This window comes from Pseudovirgaria hyperparasitica (assembly GCF_010093815.1).
Source record: "Pseudovirgaria hyperparasitica strain CBS 121739 unplaced genomic scaffold EJ05scaffold_17, whole genome shotgun sequence".
NCBI lineage: Eukaryota > Fungi > Ascomycota > Dothideomycetes > Acrospermales > Acrospermaceae > Pseudovirgaria > Pseudovirgaria hyperparasitica.
The window spans coordinates 730,582-752,838 of NW_022985565.1; the positions used below are offsets into that span (position 1 = coordinate 730,582).

General features: G+C 52.3%; 8 protein-coding genes across 8 annotated transcripts; 4 read left to right on the top strand and 4 right to left on the bottom strand.

The window, feature by feature from the left end:
- Positions 1-1,476: 1,476 nt before the first annotated feature.
- EJ05DRAFT_514294 (uncharacterized protein) lies at positions 1,477-2,792 on the top strand (the record flags this gene model as incomplete). The annotated part of the gene is made up of 2 exons (XM_033748514.1): positions 1,477-2,143; positions 2,611-2,792. The coding sequence occupies 2 exons, from the start codon at positions 1,477-1,479 to the stop codon at positions 2,790-2,792; spliced, it is 849 nt and encodes a 282-aa protein (XP_033596746.1).
- A 630-nt stretch (positions 2,793-3,422) lies between these two features.
- On the top strand, positions 3,423-5,072 carry EJ05DRAFT_514295 (MFS general substrate transporter; the record flags this gene model as incomplete). Its single annotated transcript, XM_033748515.1, has 4 exons — positions 3,423-4,624; positions 4,685-4,813; positions 4,885-4,984; positions 5,049-5,072. 4 exons carry the CDS (start codon positions 3,423-3,425, stop codon positions 5,070-5,072), a joined length of 1,455 nt encoding a protein of 484 aa, XP_033596747.1.
- A 560-nt stretch (positions 5,073-5,632) lies between these two features.
- EJ05DRAFT_541379 (putative splicing factor 3B subunit 1) lies at positions 5,633-9,583 on the bottom strand (the record flags this gene model as incomplete). The annotated part of the gene is made up of 3 exons (XM_033749659.1): positions 9,508-9,583; positions 5,823-9,453; positions 5,633-5,690 (listed from the first exon to the last, which is right to left on the bottom strand). Exons 1-3 carry the CDS (start codon positions 9,515-9,517, stop codon positions 5,633-5,635), a joined length of 3,699 nt encoding a protein of 1,232 aa, XP_033596748.1. The 5' UTR covers positions 9,518-9,583.
- A 202-nt stretch (positions 9,584-9,785) lies between these two features.
- Positions 9,786-10,758, bottom strand: EJ05DRAFT_541380 (uncharacterized protein; the record flags this gene model as incomplete). Its single annotated transcript, XM_033749660.1, has 3 exons — positions 9,786-10,044; positions 10,093-10,446; positions 10,495-10,758. The coding sequence occupies 3 exons, from the start codon at positions 10,756-10,758 to the stop codon at positions 9,847-9,849; spliced, it is 816 nt and encodes a 271-aa protein (XP_033596749.1). The 3' UTR covers positions 9,786-9,846.
- Positions 10,759-10,913: 155 nt separating this feature from the next.
- Positions 10,914-16,018, top strand: EJ05DRAFT_457108 (vacuolar assembly/sorting protein-like protein VPS8). The gene is made up of 2 exons (XM_033742517.1): positions 10,914-10,991; positions 11,044-16,018. The coding sequence occupies exon 2, from the start codon at positions 11,228-11,230 to the stop codon at positions 15,950-15,952; it is 4,725 nt and encodes a 1,574-aa protein (XP_033596750.1). The 5' UTR covers positions 10,914-10,991; positions 11,044-11,227; the 3' UTR covers positions 15,953-16,018.
- Positions 15,991-17,504, bottom strand: EJ05DRAFT_155398 (uncharacterized protein). The gene is made up of 3 exons (XM_033739365.1): positions 17,465-17,504; positions 16,912-17,399; positions 15,991-16,855 (listed from the first exon to the last, which is right to left on the bottom strand). Exons 2-3 carry the CDS (start codon positions 17,159-17,161, stop codon positions 16,029-16,031), a joined length of 1,077 nt encoding a protein of 358 aa, XP_033596751.1. The 5' UTR covers positions 17,162-17,399; positions 17,465-17,504; the 3' UTR covers positions 15,991-16,028.
- Positions 17,505-18,187: 683 nt separating this feature from the next.
- EJ05DRAFT_514300 (ubiquinone biosynthesis monooxygenase COQ6) lies at positions 18,188-20,127 on the top strand. Its single transcript, XM_033748516.1, has 3 exons — positions 18,188-18,627; positions 18,678-18,821; positions 18,872-20,127. Exons 1-3 carry the CDS (start codon positions 18,444-18,446, stop codon positions 20,014-20,016), a joined length of 1,473 nt encoding a protein of 490 aa, XP_033596752.1. The 5' UTR covers positions 18,188-18,443; the 3' UTR covers positions 20,017-20,127.
- On the bottom strand, positions 20,096-22,250 carry EJ05DRAFT_504396 (putative vacuolar sorting protein; the record flags this gene model as incomplete). Its single annotated transcript, XM_033747564.1, has 3 exons — positions 20,096-21,792; positions 21,916-22,111; positions 22,173-22,250. The coding sequence occupies 3 exons, from the start codon at positions 22,248-22,250 to the stop codon at positions 20,096-20,098; spliced, it is 1,971 nt and encodes a 656-aa protein (XP_033596753.1).
- Between the last annotated feature and the right edge of the window lie 7 nt (positions 22,251-22,257).

The window sequence follows — 22,257 nt, forward strand, 5'->3', positions numbered from 1 at the left end:
TGTACGCCATCTGCATTCGTAGTTAGGCCCTGTCGCATCAGGCACCGCATATGCTGGGATACGTACCGGCGCTTGTTGGTTGTATCCGCCTGGTGGGAACCCGCCGCCCTGCTGGTATTGAGGGTATCCGCCTTGTTGAGGAGGGTAATTGCCTTGGGGCGGGCCGTATCCTTGCTGGGGATATCCTCCGCCGTATCTGTTGAAGGCTGCGTGTTAGCAGTGCTTTGTAGGCTCACAACGGTCCAATGGTGCTCAGACTGCGCCATGGCGAATGGCGATACGTACGATTGCGGTGGCTGCTGAGGATAGCCGCCATGTCCTTGTGGTTGGTTGTAGAACTCGGCGGCTGCTCCTTGGTTACCGTAGCCCGACATGGTGATTGTGTACGTTTGCGCTGGCTGGTGTGAGGTGCGTATCGACGAGGCGTAGAATATGTGTGTGTGTGTGTGTGTGTGTGTGTGTGTGTGTGTGTGTGTGTGTGTGTGTGTGTGTGTGTGTCAGACGTCTATGAAGCTGGCTAAGGGATGGTAAGAAATGCAGGCAAACGGATGCGACGAGGCTTTGGCTAGGCTAACTGGGACACGATCGAGAAAGCACGGGAATGGCCGCGTTATCCGTGTAATGACTAATGAAACGTCTATGTCATACTTATGAAGATCGGGATTTTATTCACTTCCACACCTCCCGTGGTGATCACATGAAGTCTCCAGCCGTCACACCGCAGTAACAAGTAATTAACGTCTATTAATGCTGAATCTGACGTTGACGTTGCTTGCTGCTGCTGCTGCCAACCAATCACAGCTGACCCCGCCTCCCGGGCCGCAATCAAGAGGTTCTTGTGCTTAAGCTTTGCCAAGAGGTTGCACAAGGCGGCTTGGCAGATATGTGTCACGTGGCAGTCTATATTAATCCACAGTCGGTCCGTCGGCATAGCATCATAACAATGACTTCCACACCGTCTTCTGCTTCATTAGCTTTGAAGTCGCTAGACGATGCCCATATCGGCCACAGCGATACGGTCTTGTCTTGGTTCCCCGGACGTCGTGTCATATATCGCTCGCATTACTACTTTAATCGTAATGCCGTCTGCATGCTATGGCGATGAAAAAGACGATATATGTTATATATGGTGAATGATGGAGGTTATACGTATTATCGCTAGAGTTCATGCGATGAAGCTGGGTGGTACGTCATTTTTCAAAAGGGGTCAACTTCCAATATATGGTCGACCACCGACCCCCATACCACGGAACGGCCATGCTTCTGATACCATCGCGCTCTGAACATATGGCCAGTACAAAAGATGGCAATTCCCCCAATCTCGTGCAACCTCTACCAATACACTCAAAGCATTTTCTTGCAAGTCTACTGCCCTGATCCGTCTACCAGCTTCTATTCCATTGACTACGCCCACGACCTTACCATCACGAATTCATCACACCAACACCACTACACCACCACCAACAACGACACATAATGTCACCCTCCCCCATCCAAACCACCACCCACCCCAAGGCACCACCCACACCCCCTCAAACCCCATCCCATTCTCCATCTCCACCTCCACATCACCGCCCTCCCCCCAAACCCTCTCACCCAACCGACCACTGCTTCCCCTGCACTCTCTGCCCCAAAGCCTTCACCTCCCTCGCCGCCCAGCGCAACCACCAGCACAGCTGCGGATACAACTTCTGCTGCGGCAAGCGCTTCAAGACCGCCAAGCGCCTGCTCCAACACGCCGAAACCCACTCTTTCACATGCGCTACCTGTGGAAGTGGGTTTGGCACTAGGTATTTCCTCATGCTGCATTTGAGCGAGTGGAGGGCGCATGTTGTTGGTGAGGGGCTTGTGCAGGCTGTGCAGGCTGAGAGCGAGGAGAGCGGTGGGAGTGTAGGGAGAAAGGAGGAGAGAACAGAGGAGAGTAAGGAAAGTATAGGGAGAAAGCAGGAGAGGAGGACGACTCCGTACCTCACGCTCGAGATACTGGAATATGAGCGTCTGCACAGGGCTACTGAGGGGCGTGGTATGCAGTGTGCATACTGTATGACGCAGTTCTGCGAGAACGACGATATCATAACCCACGTGCGAGTGTGCGCGCAAGCACAATGGGCGAAGACGGCATCGTTGTCGAATGGCGTTGAAGGTTCGGTTTAGGTTAATTGTAATTTCAGTTGGCAGGTGCTAGATATGGGAGATTTGCGAACATCGGTGTTCTGCGTGGCAGAAAAGTGATCGTTGCTCATGAGTACGTCTGGAAGCGCGGGTGTATGATCGCTTTTGTTGTTTTGGTTACTGCATAGGCTTGCATGGTGGATTTGAGAGGACGCAGCGGGGGAGTACTGAGTGGTTAGGGGTGTATTTTGGATGTATATAAAGGGCTGATCGATAGTCTAGCCCTGACTCAGGGGTCGTAAGCTCGATGTAACGAATACAAATATAATGATGTCTATTTTCTGATTAGCCACGAGACAGAACAGTGATTTGACACGTCTGGACATAGAATCAACGCTCAGCAAAGAGAAACCTTTCAAGACTCCTTGCCTTACGCAGGCATGTAGTCACCGTATCGTGTGACCAAATATAGACACGCATAACTAACTTACCATCTAGCATTCATTGCACATCCAACATTCTCTACCAACGACCAAGCTTTTTCAGAGCACTGGGACGCCAGACAATGGACATGTCAAATCCCATGCGAATTCTCGCGCACGGAAACCGCTGGATCTACATGTTATCTCGTGCGCGTCAACCCAATACCAGGATATGCCCCTGAGGAAGAAAGCAGCTAATCCCTCGATGAATCCGAACTACGCAGATCCGGTCTCAGGTGAATACTTAATCTGCCCGGGGTCACACACATCAAGCCAAGCCAAGTCGCCCGCAGTATCGAGTTCGAGCACTGAATCAATAACGTCTGGAGAGATGACAGGATGGCGTTGAGCAACGCGTCTGGTGCAGTTGAACTTGTTTGGAAAAATAAAAGTCAGTCGGCAAGTACAAGAATCCCAATACGAAGCCGAGCGCACTAACGTAGCGCTGGATCATCGACTTTATGAAGCTGCATGGATAGATTACTTGGCATAGTACAGTACAGTAGTCTGCTCAACGATACGGAGTGCATGCGGGATTTGTCTAATGCGGGTGTTGGAGCAACGGTATCCCGCCTTCTTGCTCGGGCCTTCTCTGCCCGCGGATGCAACGCCGAACGCGAGACGAAGCGGACCCGAAAGATCGGTTCGGAAGCACCGATATCCATCACATATACCCTATCACTTCGGCATGCTTATCCATCATCTGATAATTGAAACCCACCCCCGCAGACTTTCTCCACTCACTTCTAGCATACTTGTCTCGGACGTTTCGAAAACATGATATACTGATATAATAGCATCGTCGCAATCTTTTTTTTTTCGCCCCCAATGGACAGACTGACAGCAGAGCCAGTCCCCAAAGTCATCCAGGACAACATCAAGCATCTCGCCGACCTGCCCGTGAGCGACGATGAGGCCGAGACGAAATTCGCAAGCGAGCGACTCATCCGGCTCAAGACGGACTTCAGACTGTGCACCATAGCCGGCATCCTCTGCAGCCTCAACCTGCTAGACTCGGGCGTCATCTCGAGCGCATCCGTCACTTCGATGCTGTCGGACCTCGGACTCGACCATGGGAACCGCTACTCGGTGTCAATCTTCATCTTCACAATCGCCCAGATCGCCTTCCAGCTCCCCTCGACCATTGCCGTCCGCACGTTTGGCCCGCGCAGATGGTTCGCCTTCGTCACGTTCTGCTTCGGCCTCGTCACGCTTTGCACGGCTTTTGTGACGAACTGGAAACAGATGATCGTGCTCCGCATCCTGCTGGGCATGTCCATGTCGAGCATCTATCCGGGCCTGACGTACCTGATCTCGACCTGGTACACCCGCAAAGAGCAGCAGCTCCGCTTCGCCTTTCTCCAGAGCGGCGAGGTCATCATCCTCGGCACCGGGAGCATCGTCAACTTCGGCCTGAACCAGCTGAACGGCCGAGGCGGACTCAAGGGCTGGCAATGGATGTTTCTCGTCCAGGGCCTGATCACCTGTGTCATCGGCTGCGTCACGTATTGGTGGATGATCGACTTCCCGGAGAATGCAAAGGACAGCTTCTGGTTCCTCACCGAAGAGGAGAGCATCGTGGCCGCCGCCCGGATTGAGCGCGATCGCGGCGATGCCATCATCGAGCGCTTGTCCGTCCGGGGGGTGTTGATCCATGCCAAGGATCCCAAACTCTACGGCTTCTGCGTCATGTTCTTTCTCCTCAATCTCGTCTCGACCTCGCTCTCGTACTTCCTGCCCATCATCCTCCAGTCCGGCATGGGCTTCTCGTCCAATCGTGCCATCCTGCTGAGCGCGCCGCCATACTACTATGCCGTCGTCCCTGCCATAATATCAAGCTGGATCGGAGACAAGTTCCAGATCCGTGGTCCGATCATCACATTCAATGCACTGTCGTTGATCGCCGGGTTCGTGATGCTCGGCTTCAGCAACCAGGTGACAGTCCGCTACGTCGGCACCTTTCTGGCTACAGGCGCATATGTCGCAAATTGGGCTGCCCTGAACGCATATCTAGCCAACAACATCACCGGGTCAGTCGCGCCGATCCGACCCGACCAGATCATCTACCTCAGCTAACATTATTAAATCAGACAATGGAAACGCGTCTTCACAGCTGCCTCTGTCACAATGTGCAATGGCGCAGGAGGTATCGCCGGCAGCTTCATCGTACGACAACCCGAAGCACCGCAATACATGACCGCTGTCTGGGTATCCATCGGGTCTGTCCTCGTTCTTTTTGCCCTGTTCATGTCTAGCCAGCCATCTCTCATACTGACCTATCCATCCACAGCTCCCATATCCTGATCATCGCCTGCGTGGCAGCGTTTACATGCTATTTCTTCGTTGCTAACAGGGCGCAAAGGAAGGGCCTGCGCACTATCGAAAGAACTGTAAGTTTTGATTGCCTGCGAAAGCGTCACAATAGGGGGGTCCGGAGCTAATAATCCCCGTCAGCAAGGCTTCCGCTATACATACTGATCTCAAACTAAACACAATACTAACAAGCTTCTTTCCTCATCTTCATGTCCCTTTTTTTCCCGTCTGATGCGCACCTGATCCCAAGCCTAGTTCCCAGCAGGCATTTCGAATGCGTCGTCCTTTTGAAAATGTGTGCCTCGCCAATGGTGCCTGAGTCTACGCGTCACGAATGAATGAATGTATCCTCGCTCATTAACACATGCCTATATACCCGAACCACGCCACTGCTTTGTTCATACTGCAACTTTCCTCATGCATTGCAGACGTGTCGAAATGTTAGATGCTATCTAAGTGGTAACGGGCTTTAATTGGAGTTTGTATATCATACTCCACCTCTGAACGCGCTTCTCCGAGTCGTGTATGTTATAGAGGTACTAGTGACGGCAGAAGCACGGAGGTCCGTTCACATTCACCTCTAGACACTGTCACATACAACATCACAAGCAGTCAGGCACGGCCAGGCAAGTAATTGGCAGGCATAGTTTTCGATGGCTAACTAGTTATACACTCCCTACACCCATCCATATTCCCTCCTCCTCTGCACCTTACTATAGCCAGCCCTATGTAGCCGTTTTGCATAACTGTTCTCGTCGTGTGCGACGAAGATCATCTAGGTTCCTAGATAAAGTATATATGTTAGTAGATGCCAGATAGATGTACAATTGGGAAGCAACGATACGCTTCCTCTGGACGCCCCAACACCCCTTGCTGCTTCCTTCCATATGAAACGCCCCCAGATGACCCTCTTACACCAAGATATCTAGCTCGAACCGTGGCAGCTTGGCGTCGTCCATGACAGGATAGTATGGAACCATGCTGTCGGCCTGCTGCACATATGTGCTGTTGTAAAGTCGCCAGTACGGAACCCTGACCTTGCGCGCTGGGTGGAACAGACCAGCCCACACGTAATTCATTACCAGACCGGGGCCAACAGCCATACGAACGGCATCAATGGCCTCGATGATGCGGTCAATGACATGGGGACTAGTCTCGAACAAATTCGGGTACAGAAGGTTGAGCAAATGTAACATGGCGTCTTCGCAACCTAGACCAACAACACCGAGCGCAACGTGCTTGACAACTGAGGCTGCAGTCTGTCTATGGACTTGATCGCGGTCGATGAGAGCGTCTTCCAGGAGCGGCGTAACGGCGTAGACGTAGTCCTTGGCCATTTCACCGATGTATTCGAACAGGAAAGAGAGGGATTTGAGGACACCGTTCTGGACGTTAAGTTCGGGCACGCGGTATTCGTTCATAAGAGCCGGAAGGACCGTGAACGGTGCGCATGTCTCGGCTACAATGCCGATGGCCACGGCGGTACACACACGAGACTGGCGTTCTTGAACACGCAGATTGTTGAGGAGTGTGGCGAGAACATCCTGCGGACCGATGGCCTTGGCAATGAAACCAAACGTGTTGTTGGCTGCGCGACGGATTCCCTTCTTGTGCGCCTTGAGCATGTCGAGCAGTTCGAAGCAAATACGCATCCACTCACGCGCGTTGACAGCTTCAGGTCCTCTGTCAGCGATACGTCCTACCAGATCAATTGTATTTTCCTGCACTTTCTCGTGTCGATTTCGCAGAATGGGTGTCAGGCGCGGAAGAAGGTCTTTAATTGGAGGCTGCATTGTAGAAAGACCAACAACAGTGACAATGGATCTCAGAGCCCCGAGGATGGAGCCGAGAACCTCTGGATACTCTTCACCAAGATACTCATAAAGGACTGTGCTCAACTTTCCGAGAAGACCATCTTCACCACACTGACTCATGATAGGCGCAATGCGAGAGATAAGATCTGCAGACTGTTGACGCACCGGTGCAGACTTGTGGTTGAGCCTCCACAGGATGGTGCTGACAATCTGTGGCAGATACTTCTTGCAGCGAATACCCAGAGCGTTCACGACGGTGCCGAAACCGTTCAGCATGATGATGTCTTCTACACTCTGTTCTTGGAACGAATGCAAGATTCCGTCAATCAACTCCTCTTCAAGTCGCTCGGTGACGTCGGCTGCACCAAGGCCTGCAATGATCTTTTCGATGGTCTCCACCGCCATCTTGCGGTATGCTTCGCTCTCATCTTTCAAATTCTTGACAATCCTAGAGATGATCTCACCAGCACCAACCTTCTGCCCGAGGTCAACGGTGGTGTCTACGACTTGGCGATAGTTGCGCTTGTCGAGAGCCATGCGTCGTACCCAGAAGCTTTTGAAAAAGTCATCCAACACCGTCTCTTTCAGATATCCAGCCGTGACACCAGCGGTGCTAGAACATTGAGAGACAACTTTCAGTACCACCTTCTTCATCTCTTCGTCGGGCGACGAGAATTCTCGGATGAGGATCTCCATGATAACACTGGTGTAGTAATTGGCATATTCTTCGTCCATCAGAGGAATGATATAACCAATGGCTTTCAGGAATCCGGCCAACCCTTTACCACGTTGCTTGCGAGCTCCCATCCAAAGGGGGTTGAGAATGGCATCGAAGCTTTCGATACCGTAGGGATTGGACGCCTCGGCGAGAGCGGCGATAGCAAGACTGGTCACTGTCCTCACCTTGGCCTGCTCGTCGTTGAGATTATCAGCGATACAATCTACCAGCTGCTTCAAATGTGGTAGAACGGCACATCCCATTAAAATAGGAATCTGCTGAATAATCTTGACGCCAGTGTGTCGTGCCTGCCACGACTTTCGACTCTTACAAACGGCATTGAGAAAGGGTAGAAGTGGGGGAATGGTCAGCGCGGATGCGACGACAGCGAAAGCTCTAGCAGTGGTATTTCGGACGTATTCGTCGGCGTGATCAATATCTGGACGCATAGTACTGATCATGTGGGCCAGACCAGCAGCCTTGCTGAGATTGGAGATGATTTCACGACCTTCAACGCGAGCATAATAGTCCTGGTCGATTAGGAGAGGCTCAATGACGACCAGAATTTTGTGCACGAATGGGCGAACAAGGTCATCGAGCTTGTAAAGAACGCGATCAATGACTTTGACCAGAAGATGGCGTTCTTGGTCTTCAAGTGTCTTTTCCATTAGGAGGGGAAGAATTTGGTTGAATAGAGCACCAGCCCCAAATTGGCGCGCGTTGTCAGTGATCTGACGCAGAGCTGTCTTTCTCATGGGGGGCGTTCCGTTCTTGACCTTGAGTAGTAGTCGCATGATCTTGCGCTCCTTCAACTCCTCCACAGACAATTCATTCTCTTCAGCGCCGTCCACGAGTTTGCCAAAGTATTGCATGTCCTCGGCCTTGAAGAATTGTAGATCACCAACGCCAGGGATATCTGTTGGTAGCTGCTTGCCCATGGATCTCGGATCTTCAGATTGCTGGTTCATGAAGCCACCCGTCGCTGCGGCAGGAGTCGGTAACAGCCGCCTGGCGGCAGCAGGCAGAGGCTCATAGCCTGGTGGAGGATCCAAAATCTTATATCCTTCGTTGGGTAGCATCTCATTAAGCTCCTCGTCGCTCAATGACATATTTCGACCGGATATATCTGTTCCAAAGGACATCATCTGCGATGGATGCATTGGTGTCGCGAGCCCCGCACCACTTGCAGGCGTAGCTGTAACGAGGGCTGGAGCCAGATCCCATCGAGACCGCTTCGCTGGTGCAGCACCAGGCGCTGGAATCTCATCCCATCGAGACTTCTTAGGCTTCACGTCCTCCATCTGGACATCTTCAGACACCTTCTCTTCCGTAGATACGTCCCATCTCCGCTTCCTTTTCTTCTCTGCAGATACCGCGACTGTGGAGCCGGCTTCGGCATTCTCTTTGTCACTAGGGCCCTTTAGAGTTGGAGAGTGGTGTGTGTCACCATTTTCGCCGTTCTGCTCCTTTTGTTCGATCGCCTTTCTGACACGTTCTTCCTCTTGTTCGACCTCGCGCATAGCCATGATCTCTCTGTAAGACTGACCATTCTCTTCGACACCGGCCTGGCGATTTTCCGCAAACGGGTCTGCACGGGTTGGGGTAAGGACTCGTCGTTCCATGCCCTTGCGTTGGTAATCGGACTGTCTCGAAGCAATCTGAGCTTGCTTCTCACGTGTCACCAAGATATCTGCTTCTTCTGTCCCGCCATTGGCAAACTCCTCCCTCTGTGCGGTAGTTGCAGTGTATTGACCAACCAGATTCCTACCCGAGTCACCATCAGCGTCTTCCATCTCTTCGTCTTCTTCATCGTTGACCGCGATGGATGTATTGTAGCCCGCGAATTTGTCAAGCCCATTGCGTTCATAGAGCTCAGTATCGAAGGTATCAGTCAATGAAGCCTTGGTCGAAGTGTCAGTCCTCTGGGTGGTCGGATCAAAGGCTTTTGAACCTTTCTTTCCCGCAGCTTTTGCGGCATTGCGCTCTCTCTGCGCTTGCAGGACTTGGTCGGCGGCTGTAGGTGGCGTAGTCAGAAAATTGTCATGAGCGAAGTTCTGATGCAGCTTACCGTCCGACATGGTGAATCTTTGCGAGTTCCCCTGTATTGATGAAGTTTTCACTGTATGTGAGATCGCCAACGATAGCTTGCGCGATTCAGCCCATGTGGTTGAGGTTGATGATGGCGGTGCTGAGGTGAAGAACCCGCGAGGAGGCAAGCTTCACATACTCAGCGCGACGTCGAGGTCACGTGTGACGCGTCGGCGCCAAGCCAAATCTTATTTGTATCAACAGCACAGTATATTGGACACCCACGGTTTCGCAGTGGAGTAATGAATGAGTGATGTTTCTGCGTTCTTCATAATATAATATTGAATACTCAAATAATATAAGCACCTCGTGATAAAATCTATAGGAAGCCACCACCAGAAAACTTTGATCCAAAATCCGCAGCACGGTTCATCAGTTCTTTACGCTGTGCATGTCCCAATTTCAACCCGACACCCATGTCTTTCTCCCGATCAAAGGCACGTTTGCTTGGATCGTCTTCTTCGACAGTATTGCGCTCTTTGTGCTGCATGTATAGGGACTCACCACGACTCTTGTCCTGCCGAGAGTTAGACATTGCATATAATCATGCTATACACAGACTTACTAGGTTTTCTTTGATCTTGCGAGCCCTCTGCTCCTCACGACTCTTGCTCTTGCGACTAGAGTCTGAGCTTCCAGCAGTTGCCGGTTCTGTGATGCCGAGAACTTCATTCTGTAGCCTCCTTTGTTTCTGCTCTGCCGTCTCCGTCCATAGAGAGCTGCCGCCACCTGCATCTCCAGCTTTTGCACCCTTGCCTGTGTTAAACTTCCGTGCGCGTATCTTCGTCGGATCCATTCGAGCGGCAAGATCATCCTGTTTGGGAGGTAGCATCATCCACTCATCTCTTTGAGGCTTCTTCTCTGAGGTGTGACATTGCATTTTCTCAGCTGCTGGTAGTTTGTCTTCACGATAATCAGTCTGGAATATGTCAGCTGTGATAGTATGAGACGTCGTTGAGATACGTACTGCAGACTCATCACCAGTGGGTAGCGCTGGGCCGAAGTCATCATCACTGCTACTACTGTCGTCGACTTCAGGGCTACGGGGCGGTAACTCATCTAGAGGTGCAGGTGGTGGTGCAGGGCCTACTATTCTTCTCCGCTTCTCGCCTGCATCGGGACTTGGGCGCGCATCGCCTTTTGGGATGGCTTTGGCAGTGGTTTGCTCCTCTGCTTGCCTCTTTCGCTTTGCAAGAAGGTGTGGTGGTAGCTCAGGGCCGATCGAGGACATGGTAGCCAAATGAAGGCGAGGATGATGAGTGTGTTCGGTTTGTAGTATGGCGCAGGAGTCCTCTCTTAGGTGGAGCAACCGGGTGGAGCTTTGGAGCTTGGGTTGTCTTAGCGCAGCGTCCAACCATCCGGAGGATATCGGCCTCTCTAAAGATAGCATCAGCATCAACTTCGTGTAGGCAGCAAGCTACAGCTAGGTGTGCGAGCTTCGAAAGCCGCAATTACGTATCACTTGTGAGTTTGAACATTCTGTAGTAAAGCGCCACAATATATACTGAGCAATTAGCATAAGTCGAAACAACTGAGGAACATCACCGGCGCCGTCATTCGCCGCACTGATAGTCAAACCCGGTACACGGATTGCATTCTCGTAGACATCTAGAATTTGACGCACGTCGTCAGTACCTGGATCGCCTCCATACTAAGCTATAGAGTATTGGTGGAGCTATGCGCTCTCACCCGAAGTCCCCATGAGCTCCGTTCCTGGGGAGAACAGCGCCGAGAACAAGGAGCCAGACAGCGGAGAGGAGACGATAGGCTCGGTTGAAGAGCCGAATGAGGGATCTGAAGAGTCGTCAGCAGGCCGTGGGCATAATGGAGAGATTGATGATGTGCCACAACTTGGACAGGATGTCCACGGAGGATTCTTCGAGACGTTTCAATCTGAAGAGAAGGACACGAATGGATATGGTACTTCCGGCACTCCACGTATACCTTCTGTGAAAACGCCAATAAGTCCGGAAGCCTCCGTGTCAACACCGGACGATACGCCATCAATACAAGGCTCTCTACTGTCTTCGCCCAGTAGCAGCGTTCCCGCATCGCATGCTTCAGCGAGCCGGGGGCATCACCGCCCGTCGCTGAAACCCTTTGAAAGAAGATTCTCGTCTAGGCTATCGCTATCGCCTTTACCTTCCCCACGTTCACAGACACCTACATTCCTAGCTCCTCACTCAAGACAATCATCGATTTCGTCCCAGCTCGTACCATCTCGCGATGAGTCGGAGACACCACAACCGCCCTGGGAGGTAGTCAGATGGACTAAACTGAAAAGGATATCCGGACAAGTGTTCTCAGAAGTTGGGAAGAGGAACTTTGGCCGCGCTACCTGTTTGTGCGTTGCTGCATCAATCATTATTGGAACTTCAAAGGGCTTTATCTTGGTTTTCGATTACAACCAAGTACTCAAATCGATCATTGGTCCAGGAACTAAGGCTATAGAATGTGGAAGTATCACGTCTCTTGCAATTTCTGCGGACCATTCCACCGTTGCTGGGGGCCATGCCGATGGCAACATCTTTACCTGGGAACTCGCCAGACCTGCGAAGCCTTTCTTGCACATCCCTCCATTGGACCGTGCTCAACTCGATGATAGACGAAGCGATGGTCATATATCAGGCGTTGCTATTCTCCATTTGGGTTTTTTGGCTACTCGCCACACCGCATTGGTCTCTGCAGACGATGCTGGCATGGCGTTTTCACATCTAGCGACCAGAGGACTGGGCGTCGTGGCAAGATCTATCAAGACTACCCGTGTTTTAGGACGCTATCCAGTCAACAACGGCACTTTTGATCGGCCAAGAAAACCTAGTTCTGTTCTAGCTTTCGCTCCGCTTCCCCTCGGGAATGTGGAACAAGCAACAGACACCTTAGGGCTGACTGCTCTCCTGACTCCCTACCTCTTGGTGATTGTATCTACCACACCCATTGCCCAAACGCAACACAAGTCATCCAGGCCTAAGGAGCTAGCACCGCACAGTACTCTAAGCGGTTGCCTTGCTTGGTTTCCTGCCGTGCGACTGAAAAATAGAAACTCGGGGGAACCACAAGTGTCAAAGACGAAATTGGCTTACTGTTGGTCCAACATTCTTACTATTCTAGATGTAGAATCTGCAGAAAACGCGGACGAAGGAAAACCTGCAGATTTAGATTTCCAGCCGCGCAGCCGTTGGAGATCGGAAGAGGCAATTGTTGCTATACAGTGGCTGAGCCGCTCCGTCTTGGGCGTTTTGACGATCAGTCAACGACTGGTCATTCTGGAAGACGTATCAATCAGAATGACAGATACATTCGATCTAATACAGAAGCACATCTTTCATCAAGACTTGTTCTCAAAGCAGTTGCAGCCTGTAGTGGAACAACTGGATGAAGAAGACGCGTCCATGCATGGAGTTGTGGCGGATGCTTTTTATATGAGCTTCAGAGCTTACAAAAGCAGGCTGTTCCTTCTAGGTTTCAATGATGTCTCGATAGGAACACTGTCTAACTGGGCCGACCGTTTGCTTGCACTGATGGATGAGGGCGATGTCATCGCAGCCTTGGAGTTGGCAACCTCATATTACAATGGTGATGCGGACAAGCTGACTGTTGGACTTCCGGAGGACGATGGTGCTCGACATGGCCTTGTTGAAGAGAAGTTGCTCCCCATGATATCCGCATCTTTGCGATATACTTTCAGCCGAGAAGAGAGCTATAGCGATCAGGATCAAGCGTTGAGCCATAGGAAACAACTTGCCTCAATATGTTTCATAGCTTGTCTCAGTATGGACCAGCTGGAAGTCCTTTTCGAGGAAATCTATGAAGCCTTCGAGAGCGGCGACTGCGAGGGCATCTTCTATGAAACCCTTGAGCCTTATATACTCGATGGGCAGATCAAATCGGTCCCACCAGACGTTCTGAAGTCGATGATAACGTACTATGCGTCGGGAAATCTAGCCACAAGAATTGAAGAAGTTATCATTCGCCTTGAGACATTGACAATGGATATCGACCAGGTCACTACACTATGTCGTCAGTATAGCCTTTACGATGCACTTATCTACGTGTGGAATCAGGCACTCGGAGACTATGTAACTCCATTAGTCGATCTCATGGACCTTATCAAGCTACTCGTTCACGATGAAACAGGTGATGGGCAGATGGAGAGCTTATATCATGAATCAGCAATGAAGGTCTTTCCATATCTGGCATATTCGTTGACCGGACGTATCTATCCAGGCGGGCTTTTCATGGAAGATGAGACAGCTTTGAGAGCAAAAAACGAGCTCTACAGCCTCGTGTTTGCTAGTACAACCAAGGAGTGGCCGATAGGAAGTAAAACAAAGATCCGCACCCAGATTGGTAGATCAGCTGAGCCTGCCTTTCCCTACCTGAGCCTGTTACTGGAGTTCGACTCGGCTAGCTTTATGAGTATGCTCAATGAAGCGTTCGAGGATTCCTTCCTAGATAGAGATTCTGACGCGAACGGTACTGTCAGCCAGGCGAACGGCAATTCACCATCGCCTTCGTTGGTCGCAACTCGACAGTATGTCATCAACATCTTACTCAGAGTCATCACACCAGAAGCCTATGATGCGGAAGATCGGATATTCTTTCTCATGTTTCTGGCCCGAAATCTGGCCAAATACCAGCATGCACAGACAATCAATCTTCCAGGTTCTACGCTTTATGGTATCTTGGTTGGTCTCTGTCAGTATCCCAATGTGGAGATCAAGGAAGATTGCCAGCTAAGCGTGGAGTACCTGTTATCTGTTTATCAACCGTCAGACCTCCCAAAGATCATTGCACTATTCGAAGAAGCTGGTTTCCACCGAGTCCTAAAATCGATATACCGAAAAACGAAACAGTACCCAGAACTGTTGATTGCTTATCTGAAAGACGATGATGACAAGGAGGCGATATTTGAATGCATTAGTTCATGCCTTAGGTTAGAAAGCAGCATGACGAAACGACAAGTATCTGAGTTTCAAAACGCCCTCGTCGCCCATTCACACGAGCTTGCTAGCATCAACGCACATAGAACAGCTCAGATTGTGAAGACTCATGTAGCGCATCTACTCGAACCAATCATTTCAACCCTGAGCAATGAGCCTGAGCTTCAGTACAGATTTCTACAAGCGTTGATCGAACCAGTTTATAGAGGAGACATTGATCAGCGAGCAATACGGCATGATCAGCCTCAGGCTGTCACCGGGCTTTATGTCCAATTGATGTGTCGATTCGACCCGACCCGCGTGTCTGACTTCGTCGGACTGTTGAACTCTGGCGATCTGCAGCTCGATGCTGTCCTCCCAGCACTTGAGAAAGGGGGCGTCATTGACGCAGCTGTGGTCCTCATGGCGCGCGACGGTCTCGTTCAGAAAGCCATGCAAAGACTTGTGGCTCATCTCAGCACTCTAGGCAAAGCACTTACAGGCCTCATCGCCGCATCAGAAGAGAGCCCCGATGCGCAAAGTACAGAAGAGTCGATCGAAGCTCTCCTTGAAGAAGTTGAGAAGTACTGCAAAGTGGGTATCTGGCTGTGTCAAGGCCAAACCAAATCTAGACAAACACGCCCTACGCACAAAGACGAGCGCAAGCTCCTATCCCGTGCCACAGAACAAGACCTCGACCCTGACGAACTCCTCTGGCTCGACCTTCTCGATGCCATCGTCACCCTATCCCGTAACGTTATATCCGCCACCGACGACCTGCAGACCCCCTACGCTATCGATACGACTAAGATATCGTCCACTCTCCGCTCCTCAATACAAGCATCCTTCAGTGCCCTGCTCGCCGCGACAACACCCTCGTCTACCCCATCCTCCAAATCTCAAACTACACAAGTACTTCATCATCCGTCCTTCCTCCTCATCCTTCGGTCCTTCCTTACCCGCGCATCTTCCACAGCGCCATCGCTCGCTCACCTGCGCTCCGTCCTCAGCTCTATATTCGCCACCTACGCACACGAAGAAACCATCCTGTCGCTCGCAGGCCGCTTCCTTGATGCCGATGCATTCGCACATGTCGCTGAGCTCCAAGAGCGCAGAGGCCAGGGCTGGCGTCCACGTGGACAGGCGTGTGAGGGATGTAGGAGGCGAGCGTGGGGACCTGGTGCAGGAGGTGACATATGGCAGAAATGGGAACGGAGGCAAGGCGCGGAAGAAAAGAGGAGGCGGGAGAAGATGAATCCTGGATTCAAGGGGACGAGGGGGAAGGCAAGGGAGGTTGTTGAAGCTGAAGAAGAAAGAGTTGAGGATACGAACAAGGAGAGCCCGGGCCCGTTGGTGGTTTTTGCGTGTCGGCATCTGTGGCATCGGGGTTGTTTGGACAAAGCGCAAGGACCGGGCAGTGATGCAGGGCAAGTAGCTTCGTCGGCGCAAACCAGAATTGCAAATGATGCCAGACAGGCTCTTACGTGTCCGCTATCACATTAGAAAAGGGGCTTAGGTGGTTTCGTCATGTACATCAAGCGTAGCGTGTATTCATCAGTCTTCTACTCTATTTCCTTTCTCAAGTGTTTAGGTCCCTCTTCGCACTCTCCATCATAATGATGAACGCCTGGCCCTCCGGGCTCCCAGATGTGAATCTGGTAAAGTCGCCCCAAGCCAACGGATTGACTGCCGGGCTCGCGATGCCATCTTTCCCGATGTGCTGCCACACGACACGGCGCCTCTTGTCCGCCCACTTTACACAGTCGCCACCAAACATCTCGGGCTCCAGCTTCGCCATTCGATAAATTGCCGCCGCAATCAACGAGGTCCCCGAGATCTCTCCCCACCACTGGTCCTGCTGAATATAATTCCGGACGAGACCTGCGCCTTGCTCGTCGTCCGCAAGCGGCGCACTACGCACGCCATCAATGATACCCTTCATCAACACCCTGAGATCCTTCATCTCGGCCCCCAGTTTCCCTGCAAACGGCCCGTTCTTGATCGTCGCATACACACGCGCCATGCCGGCCAGCGCCCACGCATTTCCCGTGCTCCACAGCCCCGTGTCGTCAGGCGTCTCCTGGTCGTACGGCTTGCCGAGGATATGCTGCCACAAGCCCCTTTCGGGCGCCAGCTTGGCGGCATACTTGACGGGCTGGCGGGCGGCGAAGCGCAGGGCGTTGAGGTCGTGTTTGCCGACGGCGTAGTAGGCGAGGAACGGCGGCACCATGTATTCGCTGTCGGCCCAGAGCTCGGTGGTGGATTCGCGGTGCGAGATGGCGCCGTCCCAGGTCTTGCCGGCGAGTGTGTGGTCGTTTTGGCGCTGGGCGGCGGAGGCGTAGGCGGCGTCGTGGACGGCTAGGAGGACGGCGGATACGCCTAGGGAGTTGGGGTCGCCGAGAGAGCCTTGAGGGTTTGTTAGTATGGTATATTGCTTGGGCCGTGATGTGGAGAGGGTATACCGTCAGGAGTCAGGGTGTCAGCGTCGAGCTCGATGGTGTGTTTGGCATACGCGAGACCCTTGACATCGTCGGCGGTGAAGTCTGTGGGTAGCTTGCCGTTGGGGAAGGCATTTGCACTGAACACGGAGAGCTCTGGGTTGTAGTATTCAAGAAGGGCTTCCGCGAGCGTTCCATTCTCCCAGGAATATGTTGCGAGGCGTGTGGCTTGTGATATCACAGCCGTGATTAGGGCGGTGTCGAGAGCGACCATTGCAGACAGAGGAGCAAAGCTAGTGCGGAAATCTTGGAGAAGGGATCTTGCATGATGTTAGTCCCAAGTAGCCGGTGGATGGCTATATAGTCATATCATAGTGATACAAAAAAGCCTGGAAACATCGATCATGCCTGATCAGCACACTTTACGCCCGCCCGGTACGACGTTCGGCAAACAAATTTTGAATTAGGAAGACGCCTTTTGGAACGAATTGGCAACGGATATGACCACGGAAGTAGACATTAGTCGAACTGCCCGTCTATTTTAGAGTTTCCAAGCTTCTTTGGAATGCTTACGGATGTCTTGGGTCGTTTCGAACGGGGTAGTCCATGACTCGCCACTCGCACTTGGTTTAGTTTATTTGTGTGATGTGAGAAGCCCCCCTATTATAGATGTAAGCACCTTATCTAAGTAGTGTCACCCCATCTTGTTTGTGTCATGGCAGCACACGATGTGTGTCCGCCAATATAGTGCGACCTCAGATCGCAGCAGAACGTTTAATTAACCTACGTCATGTCAGGACAACGATGCTCAACACCAGGCATGGCGCGGAGAAACATCCCAGAGCTCCAACAGCTCTCAAGGCTCATGACTTTCTAATTGGCTGGACGAAACAATCGAATGACAAATAAGATAGGCTGCGTGTAGATTCCGGGGCGTAAGGCTAGATAGTCTGTCTGACAGGCGACTCGCCACTAAAAGCCTAAAACGGATATCCGAGCCCTGAGACGCCTGGGTGTTTCGAACTATTTTTGCAAGCGAAGATAAGTGCAGTATAAGGATAGCTTAGTCACTGTGGGGATGTAACATGTTTCTGGAGGATCGTCGAAGAAACACAACATTCGATGTTCTCCACCCGAAGGATGCATCAACAGTATCATCTCAGATGTACGGAGTAGCGGTACGTGGAGACGTCGACGATTTCCGGATCGGGAAAGGTGGTAAATATCACGGAGCGCGCTAACGCTTGATTGGGTGGTGGCTTGGCATCAATCTTCTGCTTCCGAAGTACTCACTGCACGCCATACACCCAATAATACACTTCCATCTGCGCATCATCATCAGTAATTGCCATCTCGGCCCTCAATCACTGTCCTATAGTTTCTCTGTCTAGCTGACCACGCTGGAGCTCTACCTCCAGAAGGAAGTAAGAGATATCGACCGCGTCAAGCGCTTGCAGCTCCGGTCCTTCAAGCTGACCTCCGGGGGTCTTTTCTGTCCTGTCTTACTCTACAAAGGCTGTCAGTAGCTTCATGCGTCAGGTTGTTTGCTAGTAAACATGTCGCTTGGGCCCGGTGTGTGGCGTCCGGCCATACGACGAGGATGCAAACCTTGCTCTTCTATCAGACTTATAATCGTTGCCCGGCGAGGTTATGCATCCACCACGGAATCAATACCGGAGATATACGATGTAGTATGTGTTGGTGGAGGACCAGCTGGTCTGAGTCTATTGTCTGGTCTACGTAGGTCTATCAGAGAAGAAGTCACGTGCTCAATGCTCATGTACTTCCAGGCGCGACAAAGGCAACTTCTGGACTTCGGATAGCCTTGATAGAGTCCCAAGACCTTCAGAAGTCTGTGTTCAAGAGGGATTCGCAAAATGAGTTTTCGAACCGATGTAGCTCACTTACCCCGGCGTCTGTCTCATACTTCAAAAGTAGTCCATTCATGACCGGCAGTGCTAATTATATACTGACTACATACTAGAAATCGGAGCATGGGCACATTTCGACACGTCTCGCATTCAACCTTACCAAGAAATGCAAGTATGGGACGGTATCAGCGATTCTCGCATCTCGTTTGACTGGGGAAACCTTCAACGCTCTCCAAACCCACACTCCACAATCGCCTACATGACCGAAAACCTCAACATCACAAATGCCCTCAGATCACACCTCTCCTCCCTCGGCGGCATCGACATCTTCTCCCCGGCCAAAGTCGACGCCATCAACTTCGGTCCTGAGACAGAGGACACAGATCTCAGCGCCTGGCCCACCGTCACCCTCAGCACAGGCCAAACCATCGCAGCCCGCCTCCTTGTCGGCGCCGACGGTGCAAACTCTCCCGTACGTACCTTCGCCGGTATCGAAAGCCGCGGCTGGGACTACGGCCGCCACGGTGTCGTCGCCACGCTCCGTCTCCAAGGCCCGGGTTGGGGCGGCAACACTCACAAAATCGCATACCAGCGCTTCCTCCCCACAGGGCCCATCGCCATGCTCCCTCTCCCAGGCAACATGGCAAGCCTCGTATGGAGCACGACGCCCGAGCGCGCGTCACGGCTCAAGTCCCTGTCTCCCACCGACTTTGTCGCCATGGTCAACGCCGCGTTCAGACTCTCGGCCGTCGATCTGTCGTGGTTGCACGACCTACCATCAGGACAGGACGCCGAGGTACAGTGGCGCGAAGCGAACACGCCCGTCAAAGAACGTGCTATTCCCATGCGCGTCACATCCGTGCAAGAGGGCACCGTGGCAAGTTTCCCGCTCAAGATGCGCCACGCTGACACGTACACGGGCGAGCGCGTCGCGCTGGTCGGCGATGCCGCCCACACGATCCATCCGCTTGCCGGGCAGGGCTTGAATCAGGGCCAGGCGGATGTCGCGGCGCTGTTGGATACGATTGAGACGGCGGTCGTGCATGGGCAGGATATTGGGTCGACGATCTCGCTTGAGGCGTATAATGCGGCGAGGTATGCGGAGAACAACGCGTTGCTGGGCGTGGTGGATAAGTTGCATATGCTGTATAGTGTGGAGTCGGGTCCGATTGTCGGTCTGAGGAGTTTGGGCTTGAGTGCGGTTAATGCGATGGGGCCTGTGAAGGAGTTCTTCATGAGGAGGGCGGCGGGCGCGTGAGAGTTGGATTGTAGGGCATATGTATTATAATCTCTGGGAGGTCGATGTATCGAATAGAGACACATAATGCTGGACGCAGCTACTTGACTTCAAACTTTCCCTCCTCGACCGCACTCTTGATAATCCCATCTCCACTCACGATCCCCGTCGTACAAATCACTAACCGCCTCCCTTTCCCTTCTTCTCTCAACTTCTTGCCCACGAACCGCAACGCCGCAATCTCCGCCCGACATATACCACCCAGGTAGAACACAACAACAGTCTTTCCCTCTGCGCCCGCACTCCCATTCAGAATCTGACGCGCCCGCACCGCCTTCTCCTCGCCGCGCTGCACCTCGTCAAATGCCACGCCACGCACCTGCTTCACCGCATCCTCAAATGGCTTCCACCCAGTCGACAAACCCAGCGTACTGGCGCTGACCCCTCTCTTCTCCGCCAGACCAGCGACGACGCTTTTCTGGAGTATGCACTGCACGAGACGCACGCTGAGGGGCGCGTAGCCGCTGTACACATATGCTACATCCTCGGGGGTGGACTCGTTGACTTCGTCGACGATGAGCTTGAGGTGCTTGCGCGCCGTGTTGAAGTTTGTCGTACTGCCTGGTTTCGCCGACGCGCCGCCGCCCAGGGGCCCGCCGCGGACGGTGAGCAGGCCGATTTTCTCGAGCGCGGAGAGGGTGAGGATGTGTTGCGGACCGTAGGCGTGGATGATGTCGCGCTTGAAGGCGTCGAGTTCCTTTGCCTTGATGCCTGCGCTCATGACTGATTCGAGACACAGGAGCCGGAGCACGGTGGGTAAGGGAAGGGCACGGGCGATGAGTTCTTCGATGGTCTCGTGCTGCGAGCTGGGGTCTGCGCCGGCGGCGATGTTTTGCTGGACCTCGAGGGAGCGGGAGAATTGCTCGGCCATGGTGTACTTCTTGACTTCTTCGGCGAGCGAGGTGTGCAGTTTGAGGCTGCCTTGTTCGGACTGGAAGCCGGGCAGCTTTGCTACGAAGTCCTTGAGCTCGGAGATGCCTTTGTTGGCAATTTGCTTGGAGTCGTAGGAGGCTTGCAGACGTCGGGCAACGGTGTTGAGGATTGGGCCTACGGTGGCGAAATTTGCGTCCACGAGCGTGCTGTAGAGGGGGTCTTTCTGGTCGAGTTGAATCTTGCGCTTCAGACCTTGTGGAGCAGCAGCCGATTGACTGCCTTGTTGCTGCTGGGAGCCGGGGGCGGGCCCTATGATAGAGGTGTCTATTTCGGTCTGGTTGGATTGGATGGTGAAGACCTCGTCTAGGAGGCCTTCGTATGTAAGTTGGGTCATGAGAGGTGTGGCAAAGTCAGATTCACGGTCGATTATGATCAGGCTCTCTATCGAAGAACTGGGAGTTAAACCTAAGAACGAGTTTCCAACATCGGCATTGTCTTCACCGGCAGATAATTCCTGGCGCATGCGGAGAAGAAGGTCTGCGAGCCGTTTGGCATTGTCTCCTTTGCCTGTGATTCGAGGAAAGAGGCCATGTTGCTGTTGCAGAAGCATCAGTGCTTTTGCTGACAGAAAGACAGACTTTGGGTCTTTCCGGAGATACAGATCACCAAATGCGTCTTCCAGCTCTAATGAAAGCACGTCGTCTGCAAGCGGCATGAAATGGAGCGGATATTCGAAGATGCTCGTCTCTCCCAGGACACCCTCGGCCTCAAGTAATTGATCGGAGACCAGGGTCCGCCTTGGTATCCAGAAAATGAAGAACTCATGATCAGTCTGCGACTCTTGTCGCAGTTTCTTTATTTGAGCTGTGCTGGGTCAGATGAGTGTCTCGTCTATCAAGATACGAAAGGGTGACAAAGCCAGATTTCATGCTGTTACAGTTGAGAGGATTTTGAGGCTCCGAGACATAGGCCATAAAAGATGCATACCTGCGATTTCTAGCACGATTTTAGAGTTCTCGCCCCGTGCAAGGAATACAACATTGCGCTGGGAAGAGTTCAAGTTGTGATTCTCCAAGAAGAATATCTTCTCAACGCCATATTCCTGCAACGTCGAGACTTTAACAAGCAGATTGATTGGGCCTGCAAGCGCTTTCTCTAGAACAAGGTTCTTCTTCCCTCGAACCTGCAGTAACGTGAGCTTAGGTGATTCGGAGTGTGGAATAGACGATGAGGAATAGTCTTACACCTTCGAGAAGCTGTAGCAACGATCGCCGAGCCTTTTCAGCTATGTCCGAGCTACCGATAGCCGCATGAGGTGCCATATGTTGT